At 40.0% G+C, this 25,072-nt stretch overlaps 1 protein-coding gene across 1 annotated transcript in view; it reads right to left on the bottom strand.

The window, feature by feature from the left end:
* Positions 1 to 25,072, bottom strand: part of spon1b (spondin 1b) — a 135,337-nt gene that overhangs the window by 90,524 nt on the left and 19,741 nt on the right. The window contains exons 3-6 of the mRNA XM_087844096.1: positions 23,192 to 23,325; positions 4,671 to 4,744; positions 3,599 to 3,712; positions 1,687 to 1,835 (exon numbers count right to left, since the gene is read on the bottom strand). Coding sequence (XP_087700222.1) covers positions 1,687 to 1,835; positions 3,599 to 3,712; positions 4,671 to 4,744; positions 23,192 to 23,325 — 471 coding nt within the window. The remainder of the gene's footprint in view (positions 1 to 1,686; positions 1,836 to 3,598; positions 3,713 to 4,670; positions 4,745 to 23,191; positions 23,326 to 25,072) is intronic.

Below are 25,072 nucleotides of genomic sequence, written 5' to 3'. Positions count from 1 at the left end.
CTCTTCTGCTTATCCTTGGGTATGTTGCTATTCCAGCTACCATACTGCACCCTGGACAGGTCGCCTGTGTGTCGCAGGGCTAACACGCAGAGACAGACAACTCACAAACTCACAAAACGTATATCTTGGCCCCAATGAGACTATTAACTCTCGCAGCACCGGGTGTTCGTAATTTTGGTTCAAGTGAATTGATAAACTTTTTGAAGGTAATTGACTCACACAGTTGTGTAGATATCCCCGTCCTGTTGTCTCGGGATGCATCACGCTGCCTTGCCTGGGGTTAGCTTCTGTTTTCTGGGGATGAGGGTTGAGTGTGCTCCCTTACCTTCTCAAGGTAAGCTAGGTTAGCCTTCTTGTGTGAGCTTTTCAAGTGCACTTTAAGGTTTGTGGGATTTTTTTCCCTTTAGAAATGTCCCTCATAATTTGTCTCTTTCCGCTACAAGACAGTTGCTTTATCCAAAACACAGTCATATTCAAAGTAATCCCAAATTGGACTCTGGCTCCCGACTTTTCCTGACATGATTCTGCGCTTGGACGGAGCAGCAACACAGACGACTCGACTAACGTACTGCCACCTGCTGGCATAATGAGACACAGCAAGAAAAAAATCTGGAAACTAAACTTCATTTTCACCCTTGACTACTGTATGACACGCACACATCAACGAAAACTAAACACATTTTTGCTATAAATTCAGTTAATTTTAGTTCGTTTTGTGAACACTCATTCCAGTTTTAGTTAGTTTTCCTTTTTTTGTTTTTATTTTTATTTCCGTTAACGAAAATGTTTTTTCACTTCTAGTTTTCGTTATTTCGTTAGTTTTCGTTAACGATAATAACCTTGTTCCACGCCACCTTATAGTTGCTGGGACTAATCCCAAGATGTAAAAATCACTGTTCCTTTAAGAACTGCAGTACATAAATGTATGAAAAAATGCCTTTTGGTAGTCCAGCATATAGCTATCGGAAATTATATATTATATTGACAGACATCCAAGCATTTGGGTTACACACACACACACACACACACATGCTCAAGCAAACCTGTCAGCTGTGTCCTGTTATGCACTCTTCTCTATCTCTATCTCAGTTTTGCCACACACACACACGCACACACGAAGAAGAAGAGCTGAGACAACAGCTCGTCCCCTCAGTGTGCTATCCAGTGAATGCCTTCCAAAAATATCCGATCCCCTAAAGGCATAGTTCAGTCAAAAGAAGTTTGCTGATGGTTTCCAAAGGAATCTGATTTCATGCAGTGGCTAGCATTAAAAGCTGTCAATATGCATCTGGTTTAATAAGCACAAAGATCATAGATAATAATGCCGAGACATGATGTGGAGATGGGAGTGTCACCGTGGTGCTGCACGTTCATCAGCTGCAGCTTTGAAAATGCGTGTTTGCTTGGCGTGCGTGTTGGTGTGTGTGAGCAATATTTCAGCTTGTTCTTCGAGCAACCTGTCATTAATCTCGCAGTATGTTGTAATAGCCTCAAATGATGATTATACCATATACATATATACACTGTTATGGTCTAAAATTGGTGGTTTTTATTTATACTTTTGATGTGTCGTGCCACTAGAACTTTTAATCCAACATGATGGGAAAGGATCATATGAAAAGATATGAAAATAACACCGACACTTCAAAAAGAACCCACAGAGAATCCGTCTGATGGTAATCCTACCTTCTGTCGAATCTCTTCTTCCATCTTGATGGGGGAGCCAAACTCAGCCACCTGACGGACTCCCTCACTGGCATAGCCTCCGTACTCCCACAGCACGTAACTTCTGGAGTGGGATGCACCAATCAGAGCTGACCAGTGGTTGGCGCGTCCTACAACACAGGAAGTCCAGAGCACTCGTAACTCACTGAAGCTTATGTCAGGATTGGTGGATGTGGTTCGATTCCTGGCTTCCCCTAGTCTGCATGCCAAATATCCTTGGGCAAGATACTAACCCCAAATTGCTCTCCGATGCGTCCATCGGAGTATGAATGTGTGTGAATGTTATCTAGAAAGCACTTAGAAAGATGTGCTTGTGCGAATGGGTCTGAATGGGTGAATGCACAAGTTGTGTAAAGCGCTTTGAGTGCTCAGATGAGTAGAAAAGCGCTATATAAGAACCAGTCCATTTACCACTTATAACATGTTTACGATTTTTTTTTAAACTTTTGTTTCAGTTCTTTCATTCACTCATCCTGACTCTGTGCTCATGTTTAACATCTTTAATTCATTTCTACTAGCAGTTTCAGTTACCAGAAGTTACCACAATTGGTTAAGTTACAGTTGTACACGCGTTATGTGTTGGACTGTATACAGAGACTTAGGCTACGTTCACACTGCAGGCGAAAGCGCATCAAATCCGATTTTTTGACCCTATGCGACCCATATCCGATCATGGTGTGACAGTGTGAACGGCACAAATCCGATATTTTCAAATCCGACCTGGGTCACTTTCGTATGTGGTACTGAATCCGATACATATCCGATGTTTCAGAAAGCGACTGCTGTTTGAATGGTCACGTCGCATTAAATCCGTCTTTTACGTCACTGACACAAGACAGACGCCAATTATCAGCGCCAGAGAAGCGCTGGAGAAGACATCGCGAACGCTTCCTGGCCATCCGGTGAAACTGTTGGGAAGACAACGTTGGAGAAACGTGAACATTTTATTTGTACTGCATAATCTGCAGATCCTGACAGAAATCTGCAACTATCCTTTGAAGCACCGCTCCTCTAAAACAGCAACAAGGATAATTATTAGGTTATCTACATTATTATGTAAATAACACAATAACTTAAAGCAAAAATTGGGAAACGTGAAGTCCGAAGTCTTTATATTAACGGCCATCAGTCAAACAATACTGTTGCTCTGGGTCTAAACAGAGCGCGTTGTGTGTGACGTCTTCTTCTGCGCATGCGGGCCGCTTTGAGCGTTCACACTAGAGTGCGTTTGCTGTCGCATTTTATTTGTAGTGTGAACGAGCAGACAAAAAAATCGGATTTGATCAAAAAATCGGAATTGAGCATTAAGACCTGCAGTGTGAACGTAGCGTTAGTGAAATCTCGTCATTTACCACGAGGAAACCTTTATAAACCAAATACTATATAGACATATGTCATCTAAACCTTCATAGAACACAGACTTGTTTGTTGTGTCTATACCAGCGTACTTACACTTGCCAAGTTGTGAGTGTATAAGTCAAGCATGTCCTAAAGCTGAGTTTGGAATGCTATACACTTCATATCCTCAGTGGCTGCCATCTGGGCTACACATCAACCACATTTCAGACATCAAGATGAAGACAGTGCTAATTCTACCTACCTAGCTAAAAGAGATTTTTATCAAGCAGAACATGTAAACTGGATTCAAACTCAGCACCTTCCACCTATTTATTCACTTATTTATTTACTGTGAGCTGTAGTGAACTTAAAAAAATGTCAATAGCCAGAAATTATCAAACAGTTTTTTACCGTTTCTGCCATCTTACAATACTTTTATACATTTTTCATGCAGACCTACAGAGCATTTCCAGGTACCAGAGTGCACTGTGTACATGTATGCATCAGTCAGAAGATGTCGAGAAGCTGAACTCACTTGGATAATCTTTAGGATGTACTTTCTCTGACCAGTTTCCATAAAAGGTGAGTCTGTACTTGGCGGTTCCACAGGCACAGCACTCAATGGCAGGAGCTTGCGTAGCTTCACCCTCTACGAGGAGACAGAATGCGACGGTGACAGCACAAACAAAATGACACTCTGTGTAAAAATTTAAGGTTAATCAGGACGCAGGGCCCTGATTAATCCTAAAAAAACCATTTCTGGAGTAAACAAACAGACACACCGACGTGCAAGGTTTGATATAAATGCACACCTGCATAAATTACCTGGCGACTGACAATTTGGAATCACCGAGAATGACACAAAATTACATAAACCGGTATTAAAATGACACATTAGCTTTAACTCAGGCTTATAAATATTCAGATTTTGCCCAGGACCAATGTTTTGCAAAGGTAGGTCAAGGGGATTTCTTGAATATTTATGAATCACCAAATTATTAAAAAAAAGAAAGCCTCACTTGACATCTAAGTTATAGCAGGATGACTCACAACACCTAACTTGCGTCAGCAAATTGAAACGGGGCGGCTTGATTGGCTTGCATAATAGCCTGGAAAATTAGATTTCGGAGAGGTAAGGAGGATTTTATGAAAGTAAAATTCCCCTGAGATCAAGTTTGCGAAACCACTCGTCCAGGCTCTCTTTTTTTTTTATTGTACAATAAATGTGTGCATCAGAGCTGAGAGAGTCCTGTCGCCTTATTGTCTCGCAAGAGCGCAGTGTTTATCAGGCTGGCTGTGAGCTTTAGGAAGCTAGAGTGCCATTTTTCTCTGCAATGAAATCACAGGTAGCATGAAAGCAGCGGCTGGGCTCTGCAGTGAAACAGAAAGCAATATTTAAATTCCCATGACATCCAGGATTTGTTGTCCTCGCAATTTTCCCCAGCTGGCTTTGTTGGTTTGAGATTTTTTTAAATATGGTATGAAATAAAGAGAGCTAATGTTCGCCAAAGACAGAGGGGGGTAAACTACACGTAGAGCACAGGACACTAGCAACATGATACGCAATCAAGGATGAAAAGAAAGACTGGATGGGGAGCTGTTATTACCTTTCTCGCACAGTTGAACGGTGAGAGAGCCTTCATCCTGGAAATAGATGACTCTCTTCTGGACAATACTCGCCCTGGAGACGCAGAGAGACGTGTAGTGAGAAAGGCAAAGAAGCAGAAGAAAAGTGAGAGAAAATGGAGAGAAAGTTTGATTGTAGGAGTGCAATAAGAGTATTAGATGGTTAATAGGTGACCGCAGTGTTTTTTCCACTATATCCATTTAATCTTCAGCGGAAGGGGGAGGGTAAGGGGCTCCCCGAGGTTGGACAGGGAGTACACATCTTTTCACAGGAGTAACGTCCTATTCTCCGAACCCCATGATACAGTCGTCCTGCTGCAATATGAAATGTATCACAGCAATCATGCCCATGGACATGAAGAAGAGAGAGCAGGGATTACAGTCGGAGAAGGAATATAGATCTTTCCATGGATTTTAGATGAAGCCCGGTTCTAAGTTATGAGCTAATACTGGCTGAAAATGAAACTCCCCCAGTGAAAATAGGCTGTTTTACCGGTGCTATTTACATTTCTCTTCAGGAGAAAGGAACTGCATTACTCACACTGCACAGATAAAACTCTGCGTGCTCTGGCACTGCTATTGAATCTCTGAGGAAAAGGACAGGAAAATAGGATGAAGAAATCGTTGGAGGAACACTAAGGCATGATGGTCTTACAACACTTTTGCAATAGATCTGCAACAGTTATATAGAGTTCGAAATCATTCCTATGCTCTTATATATTCAGTACAGCTTTTCATAGATGAAAAATTGACTATCGCAAACACGCTGCTGCCATTACATTTGCAAACTAAGAGTTAAGACACGTTTTATCCTTGATAAACTCGTTCTTCCCAATAAAACTTGCTAAACTTACTTTTCCAATGTCTTGGTCTCTGGAAGGGCATCTATCTCACGCTGGGTGTGTTTTCACACAGCTAAACTATTGGTCTGTGAAATGGTCCAGTGCAGCATAAAAGGACATCTTCGTAGGCAGGAACAGGTCAGAACAGATCAACACGTGGTTATGGTTAAAGAAGCTCTCACACAACCTGCAAGTGACATTTTAAAGAAACGGTTCTGACCAAGGTGATCATTAACTGGAATAATTCACAAGACAGTTTTAAAGAGCATAACTAAAAAGATATCAAAAAGTTAAGAAGCATAACTGCTTTATGTAGTTTATTATGAGAGGAAAAGAAGGTTGATTATCTCTCCAGACAAACAGATAATTGAATAAACAATGTTTATGTATTATATAAATGTTATATATAATTAAATAAATCACTATAGTTTTGCTCATCAATGGCTTTACATACGTATAATAAATGTACTTGAAGGAACCAGTTGCCAAAAAGAATGAGACACATCATTTAAGACAGCGGTCCCCAACCCCCGGGCCTCGGACCGGTACCGGTCCGTGAGTCGTTTGGTACTGGGCGGCGAGAGTTGAGGCTCAGGTGTGAAATGTATAGTTTTCAGGGTTTTTATCGGTTTTTAGCGTTATTTTGTTATTGTTTTTATCGTTTAGTCTGTTTTCCTTGGTCTCTTCACGTGTGTTATGAATAAATTTTCTTTTTCTCGGTACCGGTACTAGTTTTATTTTGTTGTATTTATCCGCGACACCTTAAAGGCCGGTCCGTGAAAATATTGTCGGGGAATAAACCGGTCCGTGGCGCAAAAAAGGTTGGAGACCGCTGATTTAAGACACACTACCCTTGACTTGAGAGGCAAATAAATAAAAAATATATATAATTAGGCATATTATTGACAACAGGTCATTGTTAACAAGTACAGAGTAATGAATACAAATGTCAAATTTCAAATTGGATTTAAATATTTGACTACAGTAACTCTGATTTTCTTCCTCTGCCAGAAAACCAGAAAATCTTCCTGGTCAAATTTTGAAGGACAGGAAAAAGAATGAGAACTGCCTTGACGATCTTGAGTCCTGCGACTTTGCAGTGCTTTTTCAGTAACTCATGTTTGTATTGCTTGCACATAAAAGAAATCACTGGATTAGTTATAAGTTATAAGCTTCATATTTTTTCTCTGACTAAAAAAACCCAGAACGACTACATTTTAATGGAAATTGTGTCAATCGGATGCGGAGGCTTTTAAATGATAAAAATGTAATTACTTGCATTAAGTTTGTGGGTCTTTTCTTCAATGCCTGATTTTAGTGTCTTGGTTTTAATATCTGGTCGTTAGGTAGGTATTCAGGTTTCAATTTGGGGATTTGGATTTTTTCCCTCTAACCTTTCCACTCGATAGCCATAACGTTGACAACATCATTTAAATTTCTCACTAAATGCAGCCATTTTTCATACCTCTTTCATACATAAAAAAAAAGGCCTAGCAGAAAACGAATGGACGTTATGTTACTGCTTTGCATTAACCTCTTCCTAACCAGGGATAGTTTTGTACTCTCCAGCGAGGCTTCAACAGAGACACAGAGAAGTGGTGCAGAATTTGAGAAAAGCAAAAAAAGTTTTTGTTTTTTGTGCGTTCAAATCCCCCCACAGCCCCACAAATATGATTTTCAAAGGCCAAAAAATCACACACACGTCAAGAACCTCATAAAAGCAACACATGTTGATTGCATAGATTGTCCTGAGAAAATGAACCAACTTGATTGTGCATTATGGGACTGAAATTATACAAGCTTTCCCCCCTACACACGGAGGTAATCAAGCTTCAGTCATGAAGCCTAAGGTTCTGCAGATATTATGCAATTACACAGCATACACCCGTTATTATCCTAAATAATGTCTCACAGTAGCAGGAATTTCACAGCGACTCCACCTCATATTGTAGAGAGACATAAACCGAAAGAAAGTGAGCTGAACAACAGTGACGCTGGAGACAGAGGAGGGACGGGCGATATTAAGTAGGAGTTATCGGTTATATTGCTCCTATAAATCTTACACAGGCTGAATGGTGCAATATACCCTGCAACACGAGTTGACTGCCTGGGCATGAAATTGAAAAACAAAAGTGAAATATGCTGACTATTATTTAGGCGCCCTTGACAGATTTAAAGTAAATGTGTTAATAGTTTGACTGGCATTAAGTATCAGTTGGTTAAATGTATAAACAACAATATACCTGATAATATGAAAAGATACATTTTAACTTGCCTCACTTTATAATATCCTCCCTCTACTAGACGTACATCTTCAGTGCAATCAAGTCTGCGTGTTTATTCAATTTAGTTGCGAAATTTTGTCAATTTCAGGCCAGTGCAAGCTCGGAAAAGAGCACTAGAGATGTGTGGGTGGAAATAAGTTGTAACACTGTTGCTGCTTTTCCCGCTGGTCCTAAAAAGGTCAAAGATTACCAAATGCAACATTCCAGCAGTGTACAAATAGGGGCTATATGCTAGAAAACACACTATAGGCGAGAACTGTTGCAACGTATCTGCTGGACAATTTATGCAAAACGCTAAAACTACTGTCGGTGGCTGAATGATGACATTTTTTCAACGTCACCTGTTTAGTTAACACGTGTAGTTCTGCTGTTCTTTGCGTACCACAATTATTAACACGCCTTACAGGCAGGTGGCACGATAGTGTCAGTCTTTGTCATACGTTTTATGTGAATAAAACATTTTAATTTTTTTTTAATGGGAGTGACCTTTTAAGTCTGGACTCCTGCAGCAATTGTGTTACGGCCTTTCTCATGATCAACAGTCTCTTTCTCCCTTTATGTTGCTGAAGGTTTTTCCCTTTTCTTGTCTTCCATGTTGGGTCTTTGTTCATTCTTGGCTCCCTTTCAGGCTACTTCCAGTTTTATTTTGAAGTTCAGGGCATCCACCTCTTCTTTATTACCTTTCTCTTCCTAGTGCGTTTTTTGTCCGTTCCCTCTAGCCCCATAGGCTGTCTACTGAACTACCTCTTAGAATAGAATAGAATAGAATTCAACTTTATTGTCATTGCACATGCACAGGTACAGGGCAACGAAATGCAGTTTGCATCCATCCAGAAGTGCTTTAGTGATATAGATATATTACAATATATATTAGCAATAATATAGATATGTAAGTATATTACAGAAATGGGTCTATTATGGTATGTTATAATTAGGGATGCAACGATACCAATTTTTTCAAACCGATACGATACCGATACTTGGATCTGAGTACTTGCCGATACAGAGTACAAAAACCGATACTTCTACCACACACACACACAAATGCAATGAATTGGAAGACAGGTTTTATTTTATTCTCTGCCGATAAAAAATAAAATCTTAATAAAAATGACCACAAAAAAATTTCAAGTGAAAAATAAGCACTTCTGTTAAATTATTGCAGAGTCTCCACATTGTAATTTTACAAAATATCACTAAACTATTGGGCACTGTCTCGAGCTTTCAGAATAATAAATAAACACTTCTGTTTATTTATTATACTTCATATCACAGCTCGAGTATGCTGAGAAGACGGTGCAATCCTATGTTTTCCAAGGCCGGCATTGGCTGGTCATCCAGAGAAATAAAATGAGTCAGCGCCTCTGTTATTTTAACTGCCCGTGGATTTTCTCTTGACATTTTTCATCGCTTTTCCAAAACCTGAGTTAAAGTTGGCTGTTCCGGTCCACACTGCTGACATTTTGTTTAGCCTAGCTACAGCAGCCTCCAGTCTCTCTTTTTTATCTGGAGCCGCCAGTCTCACTCGTCTAACCATGTGCCTGTTTAGCGCGGGATGTCCCCCTAGTGGTCAATCTAAAAACTACAACAGAAATGACAATCCACCCTCTGATTAATGAAATAAGTTAGTATTGGTTCATGGTATCGGTTAACTTTTACGGGTATGAGTACACACACATTTTACAGTATCGGCCCCGATACCCGATACCAGTATCGGTATCGGTGCATCCCTAGTTATAATATACACGGTATGAAGTATGTTGTGAATATTCTATAACTATAAGTATGTACAGGCTGTAGTGAGTATAAGCTATGTACAGGCTATGAACAGGATATAAATATGAAAAACTATACAGAAATCTGAGATATACAGTTATACAGAAATGTGAACTATGCAAGTTATAAACAGTTGTAGGATTAAAATTTATCGTATGTACAGAATGATTATTTACACAGAGCTATACAGTAGTGCAGTTAAGATATTATTTTTATTTTTGCATTCCCCATTGAGTTTAGTTCAGGCTTCGTATTTGTCATTTCTCTTGTTTTTCTTTGTTCTCAGGTTTTTACGTCACCTCTGTGCAGGTTGTGTTTAACACCTTTTGAAATTAGGGGCAGTCTGCCTTCTTCCTTCCATGTGGCTCATTGAACGATGATTCTAACGCCACACTGGCACTTGTGAATGCTGCAGAAGTGAGCATTTCTGTTCGTGAGAAAGTTTTACTTATGGGTTACACATCCGCTGACCTTTAAGCAAAAAAATAAAGAAAAAAAAAATCACTGATGCACACAGTCTGCATTTTTGCTACAGTTTCCAGCCTTCTATACTCCTGTCTGGCATTTCCTTTTCCTTCATCTCTCTTCTCTTCAAGTTTCTCATTAATCATACTTCTGATGTCTGCTCACTCTTCTTCTGGGAGGCTTTCGTTGGCGCTCCCCGCTGAATCTTTGGTATGCTGTTTCGATCCATGTGGGGAGAGCCCCAGGTGGCAAAACCAACACATACAACTGTGCAACTGTTCATACAAAAATATCAATTTCACTGCATGATAAAGGCTCGATAAAACAATAACAAACAACACAGAAGTAAGGAGAGGAAACTCAACTTAGATGAAAAGATCAAGAATCAATTATCCTGTTCAGTTCTACTCTGTGCATTCATTCAACTATAAGCAAAAACTGTGTATGTGGAGGAAACAATCCAATAAAATGTAAGGCATAAGTTACATAATGATGCATTTATGTTTGCAAACAGGAAGCTGTTAATTGACGGACGAGGATGAGAGCGAATCCATAAAAATATGAATGAACCATTCAGTGCTTTTTCTCTTTTATTAAACGTTTGACGAAACATCGTTTTGTAGAAGAGTAATTATGTTAAAGTTTGCAGATAAGCGATTATGAATCGCATTGGGTGCACCAGGAATCAATTTTTAATTATTTAAGGCCGCATTTGTTGGTTTGTTTAAAGTGGAAGTGAAAGCAAAAAACATGTCTGTAAATTGAGTTCAACAAACGCTGGAGGGCATGTCAAAGTGGGTAAGTTAATTTCATACACTTAACTCCACAACTCTAATGCCATCATTATGTTTTATGGGGACCTCTGGCCAATTTAAATGCTCATTGTATTAATGAGACATTAAGTGTTGTTTTTGAGCTGTGTGTTACACGAAGCACATTACAGCGAGGATCGTAACTGAAGACGATCCTTGACTGCACTATGGTGGATCTGGTGAAATCAGGGAATAACCAAAAGGAACTATATAAACCATTTTTTACTATAAATTTCTGAATGGGAATTATTTGCAGTCTATCTAATTGCTGTAGCAAGTTGTTAATACGAGGAGTTATTGTGATGTCAGGATTCACCCCTGCCTGCCTGTGGTGCTAGCTAAACACAGGGGGGTCCAAAACCCCATGTGAGGTAAATGGCCTGCATTTGTATAGCGCTTTTCTAGTCCCTAAGGACCCCAAAGCGCTTCACACTACATTCAGTCATTCACACACTGGCGATGGCAAGCTACATTGTAGCCACAGCCACCCTAGTGTAGGCACCTTCCAGGAACACTGGAGGAAAAAGGATGATGAAGCTAAAAAAAAGACAATTGGACAGGGATAAACAAATGCTTTTGGTATCACGAAGTCTGGGTAGTAAGGAGCAAGATAATATATATGATTTGAGGCGCCACCGGGCCCTCTGACCACCACCAGTAGGCAAACATGGGGTTAGTATCTTGCCCAAGGATATTTGTCATGCAGCCAGGAGGCAGCCTGGGATCGAACCACCGACCTTCTGATTAGTGGCTGACCTGCTCTGCCACCTGAGCTACAGCCACCCCAACAGGTCAAACAATCCAACAGGTCAAACAATCCAGCAGGAATCGGGGACGAGTGTGAAGGTTGAATAAACCCACCAACACGTTTGGGCCTCACAGCAGGCAAAGCAAGAATCAATCTAGAAATAATTGATTTCTTTTTCTTTGAATGTATTTGTTTTAGTATTCTGAGAACCCCAACGTTAACAAGAACTGTGTTTTTAAAGGCTGGCCATACTTTAAATAGTCTCGTTTTATAATCAGTGAAAAAGCATTTTCTCTTGTTTCTCAGAGAAGACACAAGAGTTTAAACTCTGCTGTCAAACAGATTCAGTGCAGTCAGACTCGTGCCATCACTGAGCAAGCAGATGAATTGTGGCCTCATCCCCCTTCCTGGAGTCCTTCCACTAACGGCTTTGGAATACTGATGGAAAGATCAGGCAGGAGGTCAATGTGAGGTGACAATGTGATGAACAGATGGCTGAAGGGCAGAATTGGAGAGAGGAGGGAGATGTTTAAGTGTAAACCTGATCAACAAAGTGATCAACCCCCCATCTTCCCCCATGCACACTCACTTTCTCTCATCGTTATCCCTCTCTCTGTCTAGCTCAGCTCTCGGGGGAAACGTTTCCCAACACTAAAAGATTTTTCAGGAGTTCGTAAAGATTAAAGAACAGATTCAGGCTGAGCTCATCAAAGCTACAGAAGGACCTTAGTGACCTGGTGTGGAAAACAGACAAACACACACATACACAAACACATATCCTGCATCCACACTTATTAGTATACAGGCTCCTCACTCTATTGAAAGATAAAAGTCCTAACAAGGCAGAAATATGAAAACCTTTCTCCTCAGAGCTCTCTTCATAACATGCAGCAGTTGAGTCTGGATGATGCTTTGAAGATGCGGAAAAGGAGGGGAAATGTGGGTGGCTCACCGTTATTAAAGTAATCTGATATGATTTGACAGTTTCCCTACAAAAAAAGAAATGCAATCAAGTCATGTTTACTACAGTCTCAAGATATAAACAAAACCCTGTAAAGCCAAGAGTTTTCATCTACTGAGGTTTGAAGATCATTGCGAAACGACGAGTGCTCTAGTCCTGTGAGTCTTCTTTTGATAGTTGATGATGGTTTATGCGGGTAGATTAGGAGCTTTGCTTTTTGGTTCAAAAGATGGAAATATTACCACCAAAAGAAGAAGACGAAAACCTTAAAAGTTACAGAAACTACGGCTTGTGGCTCAAATAACTACATGTCATACATGAAAAGTTGTAGTGACAGCTTTTTGCTGTGTCGGTGGGGGAAATCACCAAAGCTCAGTGAAAAATCATTGCAACATAAAAATTTCAGGGCTGAGAAACAGTTAGAAAAAATAACCAAATCAACTTCAAAAGAAACTCAAACTATAATTAAAAATTCATATTCTATGTAAACTTGGAGCAGTAAGCTGTGTGATGGGCTGTGGGTTCCTTGGGCTGTCTCAGAGAGAGCGATGTCTTATTGTCAACAACATCACTGGCTGAAACACAGAACTGAGTAATTCCAGAGATGTGTGAATTAGACCATTAGAAGAGTTGCCGTGGTGACAGGATGTGATCCCTGTGGGTTTGTTGAAAACTCTGGCAATTGGAAGTTTTCTGGCAAATCTCCTTTGTGAAAAAAACAGTTGTTCAAGTTTCCAAATCAATGATATTTTGTCGCAACGTGTTTTGCTCTAAGTTGGTGTTGGGAAAATCTTATTTCTATGACATCATGATTATCAGGACTGAGCATGTGGCTCATGTCATCAGCAAATGGTCAAAGTTGATCGGTACAAGCTACGTCTATACATATAGCCCTGACTCACTCAGCAATATCATGGTTTTAATTCTTTGAGTAAATAGAATCTGATATTTTATATTTGCCAATTATTCGACCATGAAAGAAATGAAAGCTAGAGGAATAAGCCTGTTATCAAAATATAAGTAAAAGGCAGATCATTCAGTTGCTATAATCTCTTTTTTCCACTGAATTATCAGAAAACAGATAAGGCATGCAGCAAATCAATGCTCGTTTCTCTTCCACAGCATTTCAGACATTACAGTGATGCATTTTTGCTTTTGAAATATTCTCTTATATTCAAGCTCAAAGTTGGTTATATAACAAAGTTGTTTGGAAAAATGGTTTCAAATTGATAAGGGTTTTTTGGTTGTAGTGTTTAACGGATTTCAAATGTGTTTTTCATTCTTGAATGTCATTTCCTCCTGTACTTGTGAGCAAAAATGCATTATGAGCACAAAAAAGCTACCTTATTTTTTCCAGCATTTATATTTATAAAGCAGAGTCAAGAGCCAAGTCATAGCTTTTCTCAGATTTGACCAATTTATATATTGAGCCTTCACACAAAGTTAGAGAGACAAGTTTTAGAGGGTTTTGGACGTGTGCAAAGGAGGGATAGTGAATATAGGCCTCCTAATAACAGCAGGATAAGAGGAAGACCAAAAAGAAGATTCATGAACTGAAGGAGGACATGCACAGCGTTGGTGTGACAGAGGAGGATGCTACAGATAGCATCCTCCTCTGGATGGAAAGGAAGCAGCTGAAAGTAGAAGATATTGATTAAATATGCTTTATTTTTAAAGGGCACGTATTATTCTCCTTCCCAGCGACATATTTTCAATCGTGAACTCTTTTTTGCGTGAATCACAGTTCAAAATAAATGATAATCTCAACAAATAAACTTTATTTGCTTATGTTAGATCTCAGCACAGCTCTTCAGTTCATTTTCTGTCTAAAAAAAGTATTTTAGTTTCCTTCCCCAGATCCCTTCATGCCAGATTGAAGGCTTGAAGGGAGGTTGTTCCTTCTAAACAACAGGTTTGAACAACAGATGGGTAAGGGCTCTGTCCCTGAGATGAGCATGTGAGGGATGTCCACTCTCACTGACATTATATAAGGTCCAGAGTAGTAAAACCTTATTTATTGCCAATGGATCTTGATTTTTGACATTTCAGAAGATGTCACATGTTCAAAGTAAGCAACTTGCTGTTAAATATAGTGGAACTTTAATAGTAGCTGCTAGGACACATTTTTTAATCGGTAGAGACCAAAATAAACTTAAACTACCCAAACTATAGGGATAAGCTGTTATACTTACATTCAAAGATTGTATATAGCGGATAGGGTATGCACTCATTTATATATTAATGTAAGGTACATATAAATATTACTTATTTATATTTAACAAAACATCCCTATGGATACCTTGAAGGGATACTTTGAATGTATGAAAGGCCTCTGCAACTGACCACTGACCATAAAGAGAAGTGAGACATTTTAAAGCACACATTGAGTGCAGATCATAGTATGAGCAAGCCTGTAGAAGCTGCTATGCATAGCTTTTGTCCACCCATACATTTCTAACTATAGCTGCTTTCACACTTGCACGGCCGCCCCATACTTTTCTTACATTTCCCAGCAGAGCTTCTCTGCGCTCTCTAACAAGGCAGCACCCTCGCCTAGACCAACAAGAGCAGTTTCCATTTGTCAGAATGCATCTGATGGGAAGATGTCTACATGTATAATAATTGTACATGATGATTGTACTTATTGTCTTTTTGTATTTCCTTCTGATATCTGTACCTGAGCTGAGGTGACGCAAAAATTTCCCCTTTGTGGGATCAATAAAGTCTTATCTTATCTTATGTAGGAAAGGGCAACTTTGGACGATGTCACAGCATAGTTCAGGATGTCCTCGGATTTTGAAATTCTGCACAGCTGTTCTCATATTGTCATCACAGATAAACACGAGTTAGGCCAACACTAAAAAAAGCAAACAAAAACGCAGCGTTTCCACCAGAGCTAATTCTGCTCAGTGATAAAACAAACTTACTCAACAAACGTTGGCAAAATTAATATTCAAACATTTCCTCTTTTCAGGCGTTCAGACACTGACGACGGTAGACACCGTTTTGTGCTTTATATAACACTAAGTATATAGTGTAAACAAATAAAAGTGCTATACTTGTAGTATTAGAGCCAAAGCATTAAAAATAAATACAGTGAGGCTAAATATGCAGTAGAAAATAACGAATACAGTGCCCGTGAGGGTTTTTTTACAGCTTGTTTCCCTCAGCCGGAGGCTACACATTGTTTCCAGACAGACAAAAAAGCCAGATGAATGACGACAACTTGACCAGTTGAGGGGGAGGAGGGCAGGCCTGACGTACACTACCTGCCTCCAGGAGAGAAGTTACACACAGTTGTTGTTGGTTCCAGTGCCAGCGAGAGCTGAGACGAGCAGGTGTAGCACATGATAGAGAGCGCTATTTAAAAGCTGCAGACATGTTCTGCTTGCCAAGAAACCGATGAGCGTGTTTAACAGCCGGCTTCTTTCAGGTGTTCTCAGCTCACGCATTCTTTCACCGTGTGAACTTTAGAACATCGCTTCTTCCAAGAAGCAGCAATGTCAGGTATGGACATAGCAGTCGTGATAACATGAATATTTTCATCATTGCCTAATCAGTACAGTTTTTACTTATCATTTATTATGTCAACTCTCAAAATTTATTATTATATTATTGACTGAGTTTGCTATTACTATCCATGCCACTGTGGCTACTATTGTTTTTATCACACGAGTCTGTGTGTGTAGTGTGTAATGGGTAAAACCAGTAACCAGACACTTTGAGCCCCTGTTTGGTGATGGCACAACGTGCATCTGATGTGTTTAGTCAACAGTGCAATAATATCATTTTAAATTTCCATCACTTATAATAAAACAAAACTAGATGCTGGAATCAGAAAAGTTCTTAATTGTTTAGTTTAGTTATTAATTGATTATTCAAACTGTAATTCATCAATGTTGATTATTATAGGACTGTAGTTACCATAGAAACCGCTAAGATCTGGCAGTTGTTTCAAGGAAGCAAACCTACAGTTCAATCAGGTTAGCTACAGTAGGCACGCTCACAACCTCAGACATAATCCCTTACATGCACTACAGCTCGAAACTCTGATGGAGTTGAAATTTATAGGGGCGATCGTGGCTCAAGAGTTGGGAGTTCGCCTTGTAATCGGAAGGTTGCCGGTTCGAGCCCCGGCTTGGACAGTCTCGGTCGTTGTGTACTTGGGCAAGACGCTTCACCCGTTGCCTACTGGTGGTGGTCAGAGGGCCCGGTGGCACCAGTGTCCGGCAGCCTCGCCTCTGTCAGTGTGCCCCAGGGTGGCTGTGGCTACAATGTAGCTGCCATCACCAGTGTGTGAATGTGTGTGTGAATGACTGGATATGTAAAGCGCTTTGGGGTCCTTAGGTACTAGTAAAAAGCGCTATATAAATACAGGCCATTTACCATAATTGACAGTTTGACTAACAGACACGATTTTTATTCTCTTGGGAGTTTCTTTAAAATTAATCTGACGGACTTTGGAAAACAAAATAAAACAAATGAATAATATGTTGTTCAAAAAAATTAGAGGAACATTTTTTAGTCCGTGTATAGCGACAAATCAATTAAATTTCTGGGAATTTGATCTGCTCATTTAGGTAGCAGAGGCTGTTTTTAATCCGTTTCAGCTGCTTTGGTGTTAATGAAATTAAAAACAGGTGCACAAGACGGGCAACAACGAGACAACCTGCAAAACGGGAGTGGTTTTACAGGTGGAGGACACTGACATTTTTCCCCCTCCTCATCTTCTCTGGAAGGAGGCCGCAGGGAAGACCCAAGACACACTGGAGATCTTTCTAAACCTGTCAGTTTACTGGGTGTTCACTTTCCCAGCAACAAAGCACGCAAAATACAGGAGTGGATGTAATAGCAATTAAGTACACTACAATAGGAACAAAAAAGGCTTCCCAAAAAGTGTTAAACCTAAAGTAACATAATGAGACAGAGCTAAAAAAAAAAGAAAAGAAGCTCACAGAGAAAGACTTTTCTTTCTTGGTTTGTTTGCAGTTAAGACCAAAACAGACAAACAGAACTTGCTTTTGTAACAAACGATTAACATCTCCAAAGCACTGACCCCTGTGTGTTAGTTTCTTCCATGCGATGCAAGTTCTTCTTCTAGCAACCTGTGCGCTGCTGCTGATGTTCGGTGTATAAAACACAAAGCAACTATTCTTATAAAGTTTGAAAGCAGATCTTGCTTTTCACCACTATATTTTTTTTTAAATAAGAAGAAATATAAACCTGCAGCTGATTTTGCAATTTAAAAAAACAAAACAAGCCCCTCTTTTTAAATGCTACAGCTGTCACTAACAGCTTTATCACCCCCCCTTGCAAAAAATTATAATTGCAATGATTCCAAAATAGCAGGTGTTGAAGTTGGCATCGAATGAAATACACAATCCCAGAGGCTTTCTCCAGCACTGAAACGACCAGTGGGCTCATACGGGGGGAGTACTGGAACGCTCCCAACTGCAGGAAGCTGTATTTGAAAGTGCCTGGAATGAGCCGAGAGACATGTGTTTGACGTTGTGGACTGACAGCATATTTTTTCTCCAAGCGAGTGAATGCTGAGTGGGATGAAACAGATCGCAAGATAAAGAGAGGCGGAGAGAAGAAGAGCATTCCCACAGTGGGATGAAAATGTGCAGCTTTGCTGTGAAGATTGCTAGAAGAAGTGAAGTTGTGCGGGGTTTTTTTTTTGCCGCTCTCAGAATTGTCCAGGGTAAAGCTACATGATTTAAGACAGCTGCCTGTGTTGTCCACTAAAGCGGTGTTTTATAGCGCAAACCTACTGCAAAGTATCTCCTTCCTGGCTGATGTGAATCTGCTCCTCGACACTGTGAAAAGCATCACGGGAAAAACAGAATGGATCCGAACAAAGATAACATGACGGGCGCGTCACAACAGCAGAGAGCAGACCGTTAAGAAAGAAGGCGAAGTGAGACGAGGAAGGCGAAGATGTTAAATGAAGTAATACTAAATCTCTATCTCGCAGCTGACAGACGAAAGTGACAGAAAAACGAGGTGAATTTGCATAGCAGATGTTCCACTACACAGGGCTAGATTTATTGAACCGGCAGACACTGGGATGGCTATGTGCCATCTGTCATACAGCAAAAGCAGATAAATTAAAAGTAACAGCTGTGAGTGTACGGTGGAGGTGAGGGCAAGTTATAGCAACTCGCTCAGTGGAGGAAGAGATGCGTGTCAGGGAGGTTATTCCCTTTGGGAAGTCGGATTGAAGAGATGGAAACAAGCAAGAGAGAGAGAGAGAGAGAAAGCTAAGAAAAAGAAGGCATACCTGTGGAGAGAGGAGGACAGAGGCAGACGCCTTCAGAGGTGTGCTCCCTCTGAGTTATCTCAGTTTATCATTTGTATTCTCAAGTTGTCAAAGAGTGGCTCACAGCAACATATTGCCATAAGTCACTGTAGCTGTCTGAGCCCACACATCATTTGTTTTTTCCTCGCACATGGCTTGAATTATACGTCACACTCCATCATGTATTAACGGGAAGAGCTATTTGTTTTCTGAGCATATTAAATTTGTAGAAGCATAAAGTGTAGCCATTGTGCATAACAATCATCCCCTTCTGTCACTAAAATCAGCTTTGTATGTTCCCACTCTGTTTCTCTCCCATAATTTTCATTAATTTCCAGAAAAACAAGTAGCCTTTAAAAAAAATGGTCTAATAATAATAAATGCCTTTGATTCGTTTGAATCTCAGAGAGAAACATTTTTCTCCTTTTGTTTCTATAAATGTTTAAAGTATTGTCATGTATTTTTACATAAAGCCTTAGTTTCACCTTTACATTTTGCTAATGCATTTGTAAAAATGGACATAAAAACAACATTTTACTGACTGATTGCGAACAATAAAAACATTACCCAAAGGCAACGGTCAACCCAGACGGCCAACACTCTCTGCTACACCTCAAAAACTGCTCAGGAATGACTCTAGGAACACAATGAAAAAGGTTCTTATTGTCGAGCATCAGCAGGATGTGACTGAACTGGATCCGCCCTAAAAACCCCGAGACTGAAAGAGCCAGACCACACTTCATCCTCCAATCAGTGGTTTAAATGTTGTGGCTCATCTGCATATTACAGCCAGTGTTGCCAACTTAGCGACTTTGTCGCTATATTTAGCGAGTTTTCAGACCCCCTAGCGACTTTTTTTTAGAAAAAAAGTCGCTAAAAAAAGACGTGAAAGCGCATATCGCTTTTACTCTCAACAAGCAGCGGGTGCTGTAACGCAGTCAGTTCTTCTTTTACTCTTATGCTGTTTTGTGGATCAGGTTTAAAACTACTTATAAACACACACACACAAAGTAACTCCACCAGAGTGCCTATTTCGGGTCACTTTTGCCGGTCCAAGCCCGGGTAAAGGAGCAGGATTGGAATTGTGACATTAAAAAAACAATAATTGCTAAAAGAAATTTAATTTGTAGTTCTAAATAAATTCTAAATGCATTTAGGACGTTTTTTGCTCACTTTATGTCTCGTCCACGATGTTATTTCTCTCTCCAACAACATAGATTACAATTACATTAACATGACCAATTATGCAAATTAGGTGGTGACGTCATTTAGCGACTTCTAGCAACTTTTAGGACAACCAATAGCGATTTTCCTTACTGAGGAGTTGGCAACACTGTACGCAAGTACTTACTCACGTTCTCGGTGAGACCGGACTTGCCGAGACCGCACGGGAGTAAGGACTTGCCGAGAACACCAGCGTACTTGATGATGTCACAGGCCCGGAGTTTTTACTGCCGTCCCCTCTTAATTTAACTGTGAGTAATATGTTATGAAGCTTAACTTTAATCACAGCCAAACCGGTTTACTCAGGAACAAATAAAACACTGAAATAAACCAAACATTAACATTTAGAAGTGATCTAAGTGACTTATATATCATGTTTAACCTCAGTAGTGAAATCTCTATTAATAAAAATAGTGTACATGTATGTCTTAATAAAAACAAGCAGGTGAGATGTTAGAATGCCTTTATTTTTATTTTAGTACAATAGACAGCTGCTGGGGTTTGGGGTTTGTTTAACCTGAGTAGCGAAAAGACTGCGGTGGGGTTGAAAACGATGTGCCGGGAGTCCGCTGTTTTCGCTGGCTCCCACTGATCCTCGACCTCGCTGTCTGCTATGGAGCTGGCGGGTCACAGACGTCTCCGAAAACGTCGGAGCTCGTTTGGAAATATATGATATCTTGATAAATCGAGCAGATATTTGAAGTTTACACAACTACATTCTCGTTTGAAAATAACTTAAATGTTTATTTTATGACCCAGAAAGAGTAATATTTAAAAGTTTTTAACCCCGCTCGTCTGCCATTGCCGCGTTTGAGTTTTGGACGAAATGCATTCTGGGATATTTAGCTGTACCAAGTACACAACGGGCCTTTTTCAATATGCGTACTTGTGCGTACTTGTGTTCTCGTGTACTCGTGATACGTCATCAGTCGGAGACCAAGTACTGTTCCAATTCGAAGTACGCATCAAGCCGAGAACGCGAAAAAGTCCCGGATGTGTTCTCGCTCCGCCCGTTTTATCGAGCATGCATCGGTGATGACTTGTGTGGACTTGGTACAGCTAAATATCCCAGAATGCATTTCGTCCAAAACTCAAACGCGGCAATGGCGGACGAGCAGGGCTAAAAACTTTTAAATATTACTCTTTCTGGGTCACAAAATAAACGTTTAAGTTCTTTTCAAGCGAGAATGTAGCTGTGTAAACTTCAAATATCTGCTCAGTTTATCAAGATATCATATATTTCCAAACGAGCTCCGACGTTTTCGGAGATGTCTGTGACCCGCCAGCTCCATAGCAGACAGCGAAGTTGAGGATTATTACAGCCGGCGAGAACAGCGGACTCCCGGCACATCGTTTTCAACCCCCCCGCGGTCTTTTCGCTACTCAGGTTAAACAAACCCCAAACCCCAGTAGCTGTCTATTGTATTGAGTGTCCACTAAAATAAAAATAAAAGCGTTCTAACATCTCACCTGCTTGTTTTTATTAAGGTATGTACACGTATGTACATGTACACTATTTTTATTAATAGAGATTTCACTACTGAGGTTAAACATGATATATAAGTCACTTAGATCACTTCTAAATGTTAATGTTTGGTTTATTTCAGTGTTTTATTTGTTCCTGAGTAAACCGGTTTGGCTGTGATTAAAGTTAAGCTTCATAACATATTACTCACAGTTAAATTAAGAGGGGACGGCAGTAAAAACTCCGGGCCTGTGACATCATCAAGTACGCTGGTGTTCCAATTGTACAAATCGCGAGTCCGTGCTTGTGTTCTCGGTGAGTCCGTACTCCCGTGCGTTCTCGGCGAGTAGCGAGTACGTACTCGCGTACTTGAGAATTGAGAAAGGGCCACAAGTCATCACCGATGCATGCTCGATAAAACAGGCGGAGCGAGAACACATCCGGGACATTTTTGCGTTCTCGGCTTGATGCGTACTTCGGATTGGAACAGTACTTGGTCTCCGACTGATGACGTATCACGAGTACACGAGAACGCAAGTACGCACAAGTACGCATATTGAGAATGGCCATACAGTGCATTTTCACGCCTTTTTTTAAATTTATTTAAGGAAACACTGTTATCACTGTGTAAAAAAAGAAAGAGCTCTTATTTTATGGAGGCTTTAAAATGACTAATAAAAGGCACAACACTGAACAGTTATTGTTCTTCCAGTGCGTGTCTAGACAAAATAATACCTCCTGATACCGTGCACCTTCTTTAGAGTTTCACAGCATTTCTCCTCAGAGTCACTGGCGCCATTTCACACATGCACATAAAGCTAAGGTCACACACACTCCCGAAATTACACAGAGGTTTAGAGCCCCACCTGCTTCAAACCACAAATTGCCCCCAGTAATCACCATCCATCTCTCCTTTGTAGAGCTGGTCCCTTTGCAGAAGCTAATGTGTGCACCAACTAAAGAAACACCTGGCATCAGCTTACTTAATGTGCTGCCTTTAACCGATTACGAGTATCTGTAAAAGCAACAATGACCACACCAGTGAACTATATTCACTAACAGGAGAGATTCTGCTTTGCAGTTGTTTTGTGAAGGAAAAGAAAAAGTAAAAAGGGAGTAAAGTGCTCCTGGTGTTGTAGAATTATTTAAGATGACACATGGATGTTAATCTGACCTATTTTTCCATTCCAAAGTATTCTTATGCTCCTTTCTATTAGATACTGTTGATTTCCAGCAGCATGAAAACCAACTTGCTCAAACTTGCTTGAGTAAAGTTATCTGTCACTTTGACCTTTATGGTTTTGTCACCATGTACAAAAGAAAAAAGGAAAAAGAAAACCCACACACAGACAAAACACTCCTATCAGCTAGCAGTGACTGATTTAAAATCTGCCATCATGACTTTTAAATCCAGACACCTGTGCCTATCACAGTTCAAATAATCTTCCACTATGTGTTATCTTTAAGGTTCGATTTTCCATAAACATGTACTATTCAAGCTTTAACTGGCGTTATCAATCTGAACTTTTAAACCTGTTTTGACGCAAGAAGCAGCTGGGTTTTGTTTTTTTTAAACTTTACTAAACGTCTCTGTGATGAATAATCGTAAAAGCAAAAACTCACTTAAGTATAACACAGCCAGTCCCACTGGGTGGTGCTGTCCATAAGACCTGTATCCTGGTGCGTCTGCGAGGCGTGCTCTCTGTCACCGCGGGCGGGCAGTTGGTCATGAACTGTGTCTCGTCTTCATCAATGATCTAGAAAGAAAAGGATGAGCATTCACTATTAAATGGCTTTGCTTCTGAAAAGGTCACTTTGAACTTTACGGCATCAAATAATGTTGGTGTTCCTAAAAATTCCCTGGAAAAAGAGAACCCAGATCAATCCAGGCAAGGGAATTCAAAAACAATGTTACAAGCAAGCCTCACAATGCAATACTGCACCTCTATGCTCTGACAAGTAGCATAGACAATATATCAAACACAGCACACACAATAGCTTATTAGACAATGTGATTACTTATATTATTTTAGAAGAGCGTGCATTAAAAACCAGAGGCAGGTAGAGTAGCAGCACAGAACAGAGCAGGCATCAGTGACAACAGATTACACTCTTCAAGTTTATTGAAACTGACGAACAATTACACGAAACATAAAATATTCTGTAGGTTTTCAGAATAAAAGAAATGTAACAAAATGTGAAATAGAAGCAAAACACTTTCTACAGCACATAAGGAGTGATCGTGTGTGCTGGCTTTCCTATTATTATAATAAACTATACAGAGTTAACTGGAAATTTCTATTTGCAACTTTACACAAATTTGAGTTTTGGAAACTCTTTCGTAAGCTGGTTAAAAATATTATATAATTCCCCAACAGCTTGTGTCAGAACAAATGACCAAACATCCTCCAGCTTCTGTCTCCTAAGGCAGCGGTCCCCAACCCCCGGGCCTCGGGTCCGTGAGTCGTTTGGTACCGGGCCGCGAGAGTAGAGGCTCAGGTGTGAAATGTATGGCTTTCAGGGTTTTTATTGGTTTTCAGCGTTATTTTGTTATCGTTTTTATCGTTAACTCGGCTTTCCTGGGTCTTTTCACGTGTGTTATGAATAAATTTTCTTTTTTTCGGTACCGGTACTAGTTTTATTTTGTTGTATTTATCCGCGACACCTTAACAGCCGGTCCGTGAAAATATTGTGGGGCATAAACCGGTCCGTGGAGCAAAAAAGGTTGGGGACCGCTGATAAAATCAGCCTTTATGCGGATGATGTGTTACTTTTTCTCCAAAACTCAAACCAATCTCTCTGGGGTAATTGCACTGATAAACTCTTTCTCAAGAGTCTCAGATTATTCAATTAACTGGTCAAAATCAACAGTTCTTCCGATTAATTGCTCCTTCCATAATTCTTCATCTGCCCGACTGCAATCTGGGAATATTAAATATTTAGGTATCTCTCCTAAGCTTGCAGAATTAACTAAATAAAACCACATCCCACTTTTAAAGACAGTAGAAGGCAATCTGGCTGGATGGAAATCTCTACCCATATCACTCATGGGAAGGGCTAGAAAAATGATGGTCTTGCCAAAAATAAACTATTTATTTTCAATAATCCCAAGTAAGCCATCACAAGATTGGTTCAGATCTCTAGACTCGTATATTTCTGAATTCCTTTGGCGTATCAGCTTAAAAACATTACAATGGACCAAAGATAAAGGAGGACTAGATCTGCCTAACTTTAATCACTGCTTTTTAGCCAACAGGCTTCAGTTCATCTCTAGATGGTTAAAACAGACCTTCTTAGATGAACCCTGGATACCATTTGTCAGCTCAAACATCAAACGACATGAATGCTTTAAAAGCATCAACACCAGCTCTTCTCTGACAGCATGGTGGGAGTTTCTAAAAATAACAGTCTTCATTAATCCCATGCAAACGTACACCTATCTGGAACAATCCAGACATATTACAAAACAATAAAATGATCAACTTGCCAGATTGTAGTTATAAA

Source organism: Neolamprologus brichardi, chromosome 7, assembly GCF_056152115.1.
Source record: "Neolamprologus brichardi isolate AB-2024 chromosome 7, ASM5615211v1, whole genome shotgun sequence".
NCBI lineage: Eukaryota > Metazoa > Chordata > Actinopteri > Cichliformes > Cichlidae > Neolamprologus > Neolamprologus brichardi.
The sequence above is the reverse complement of the archived record's forward strand: the minus strand, read 5'-3'. Positions and strand labels throughout refer to the sequence as shown.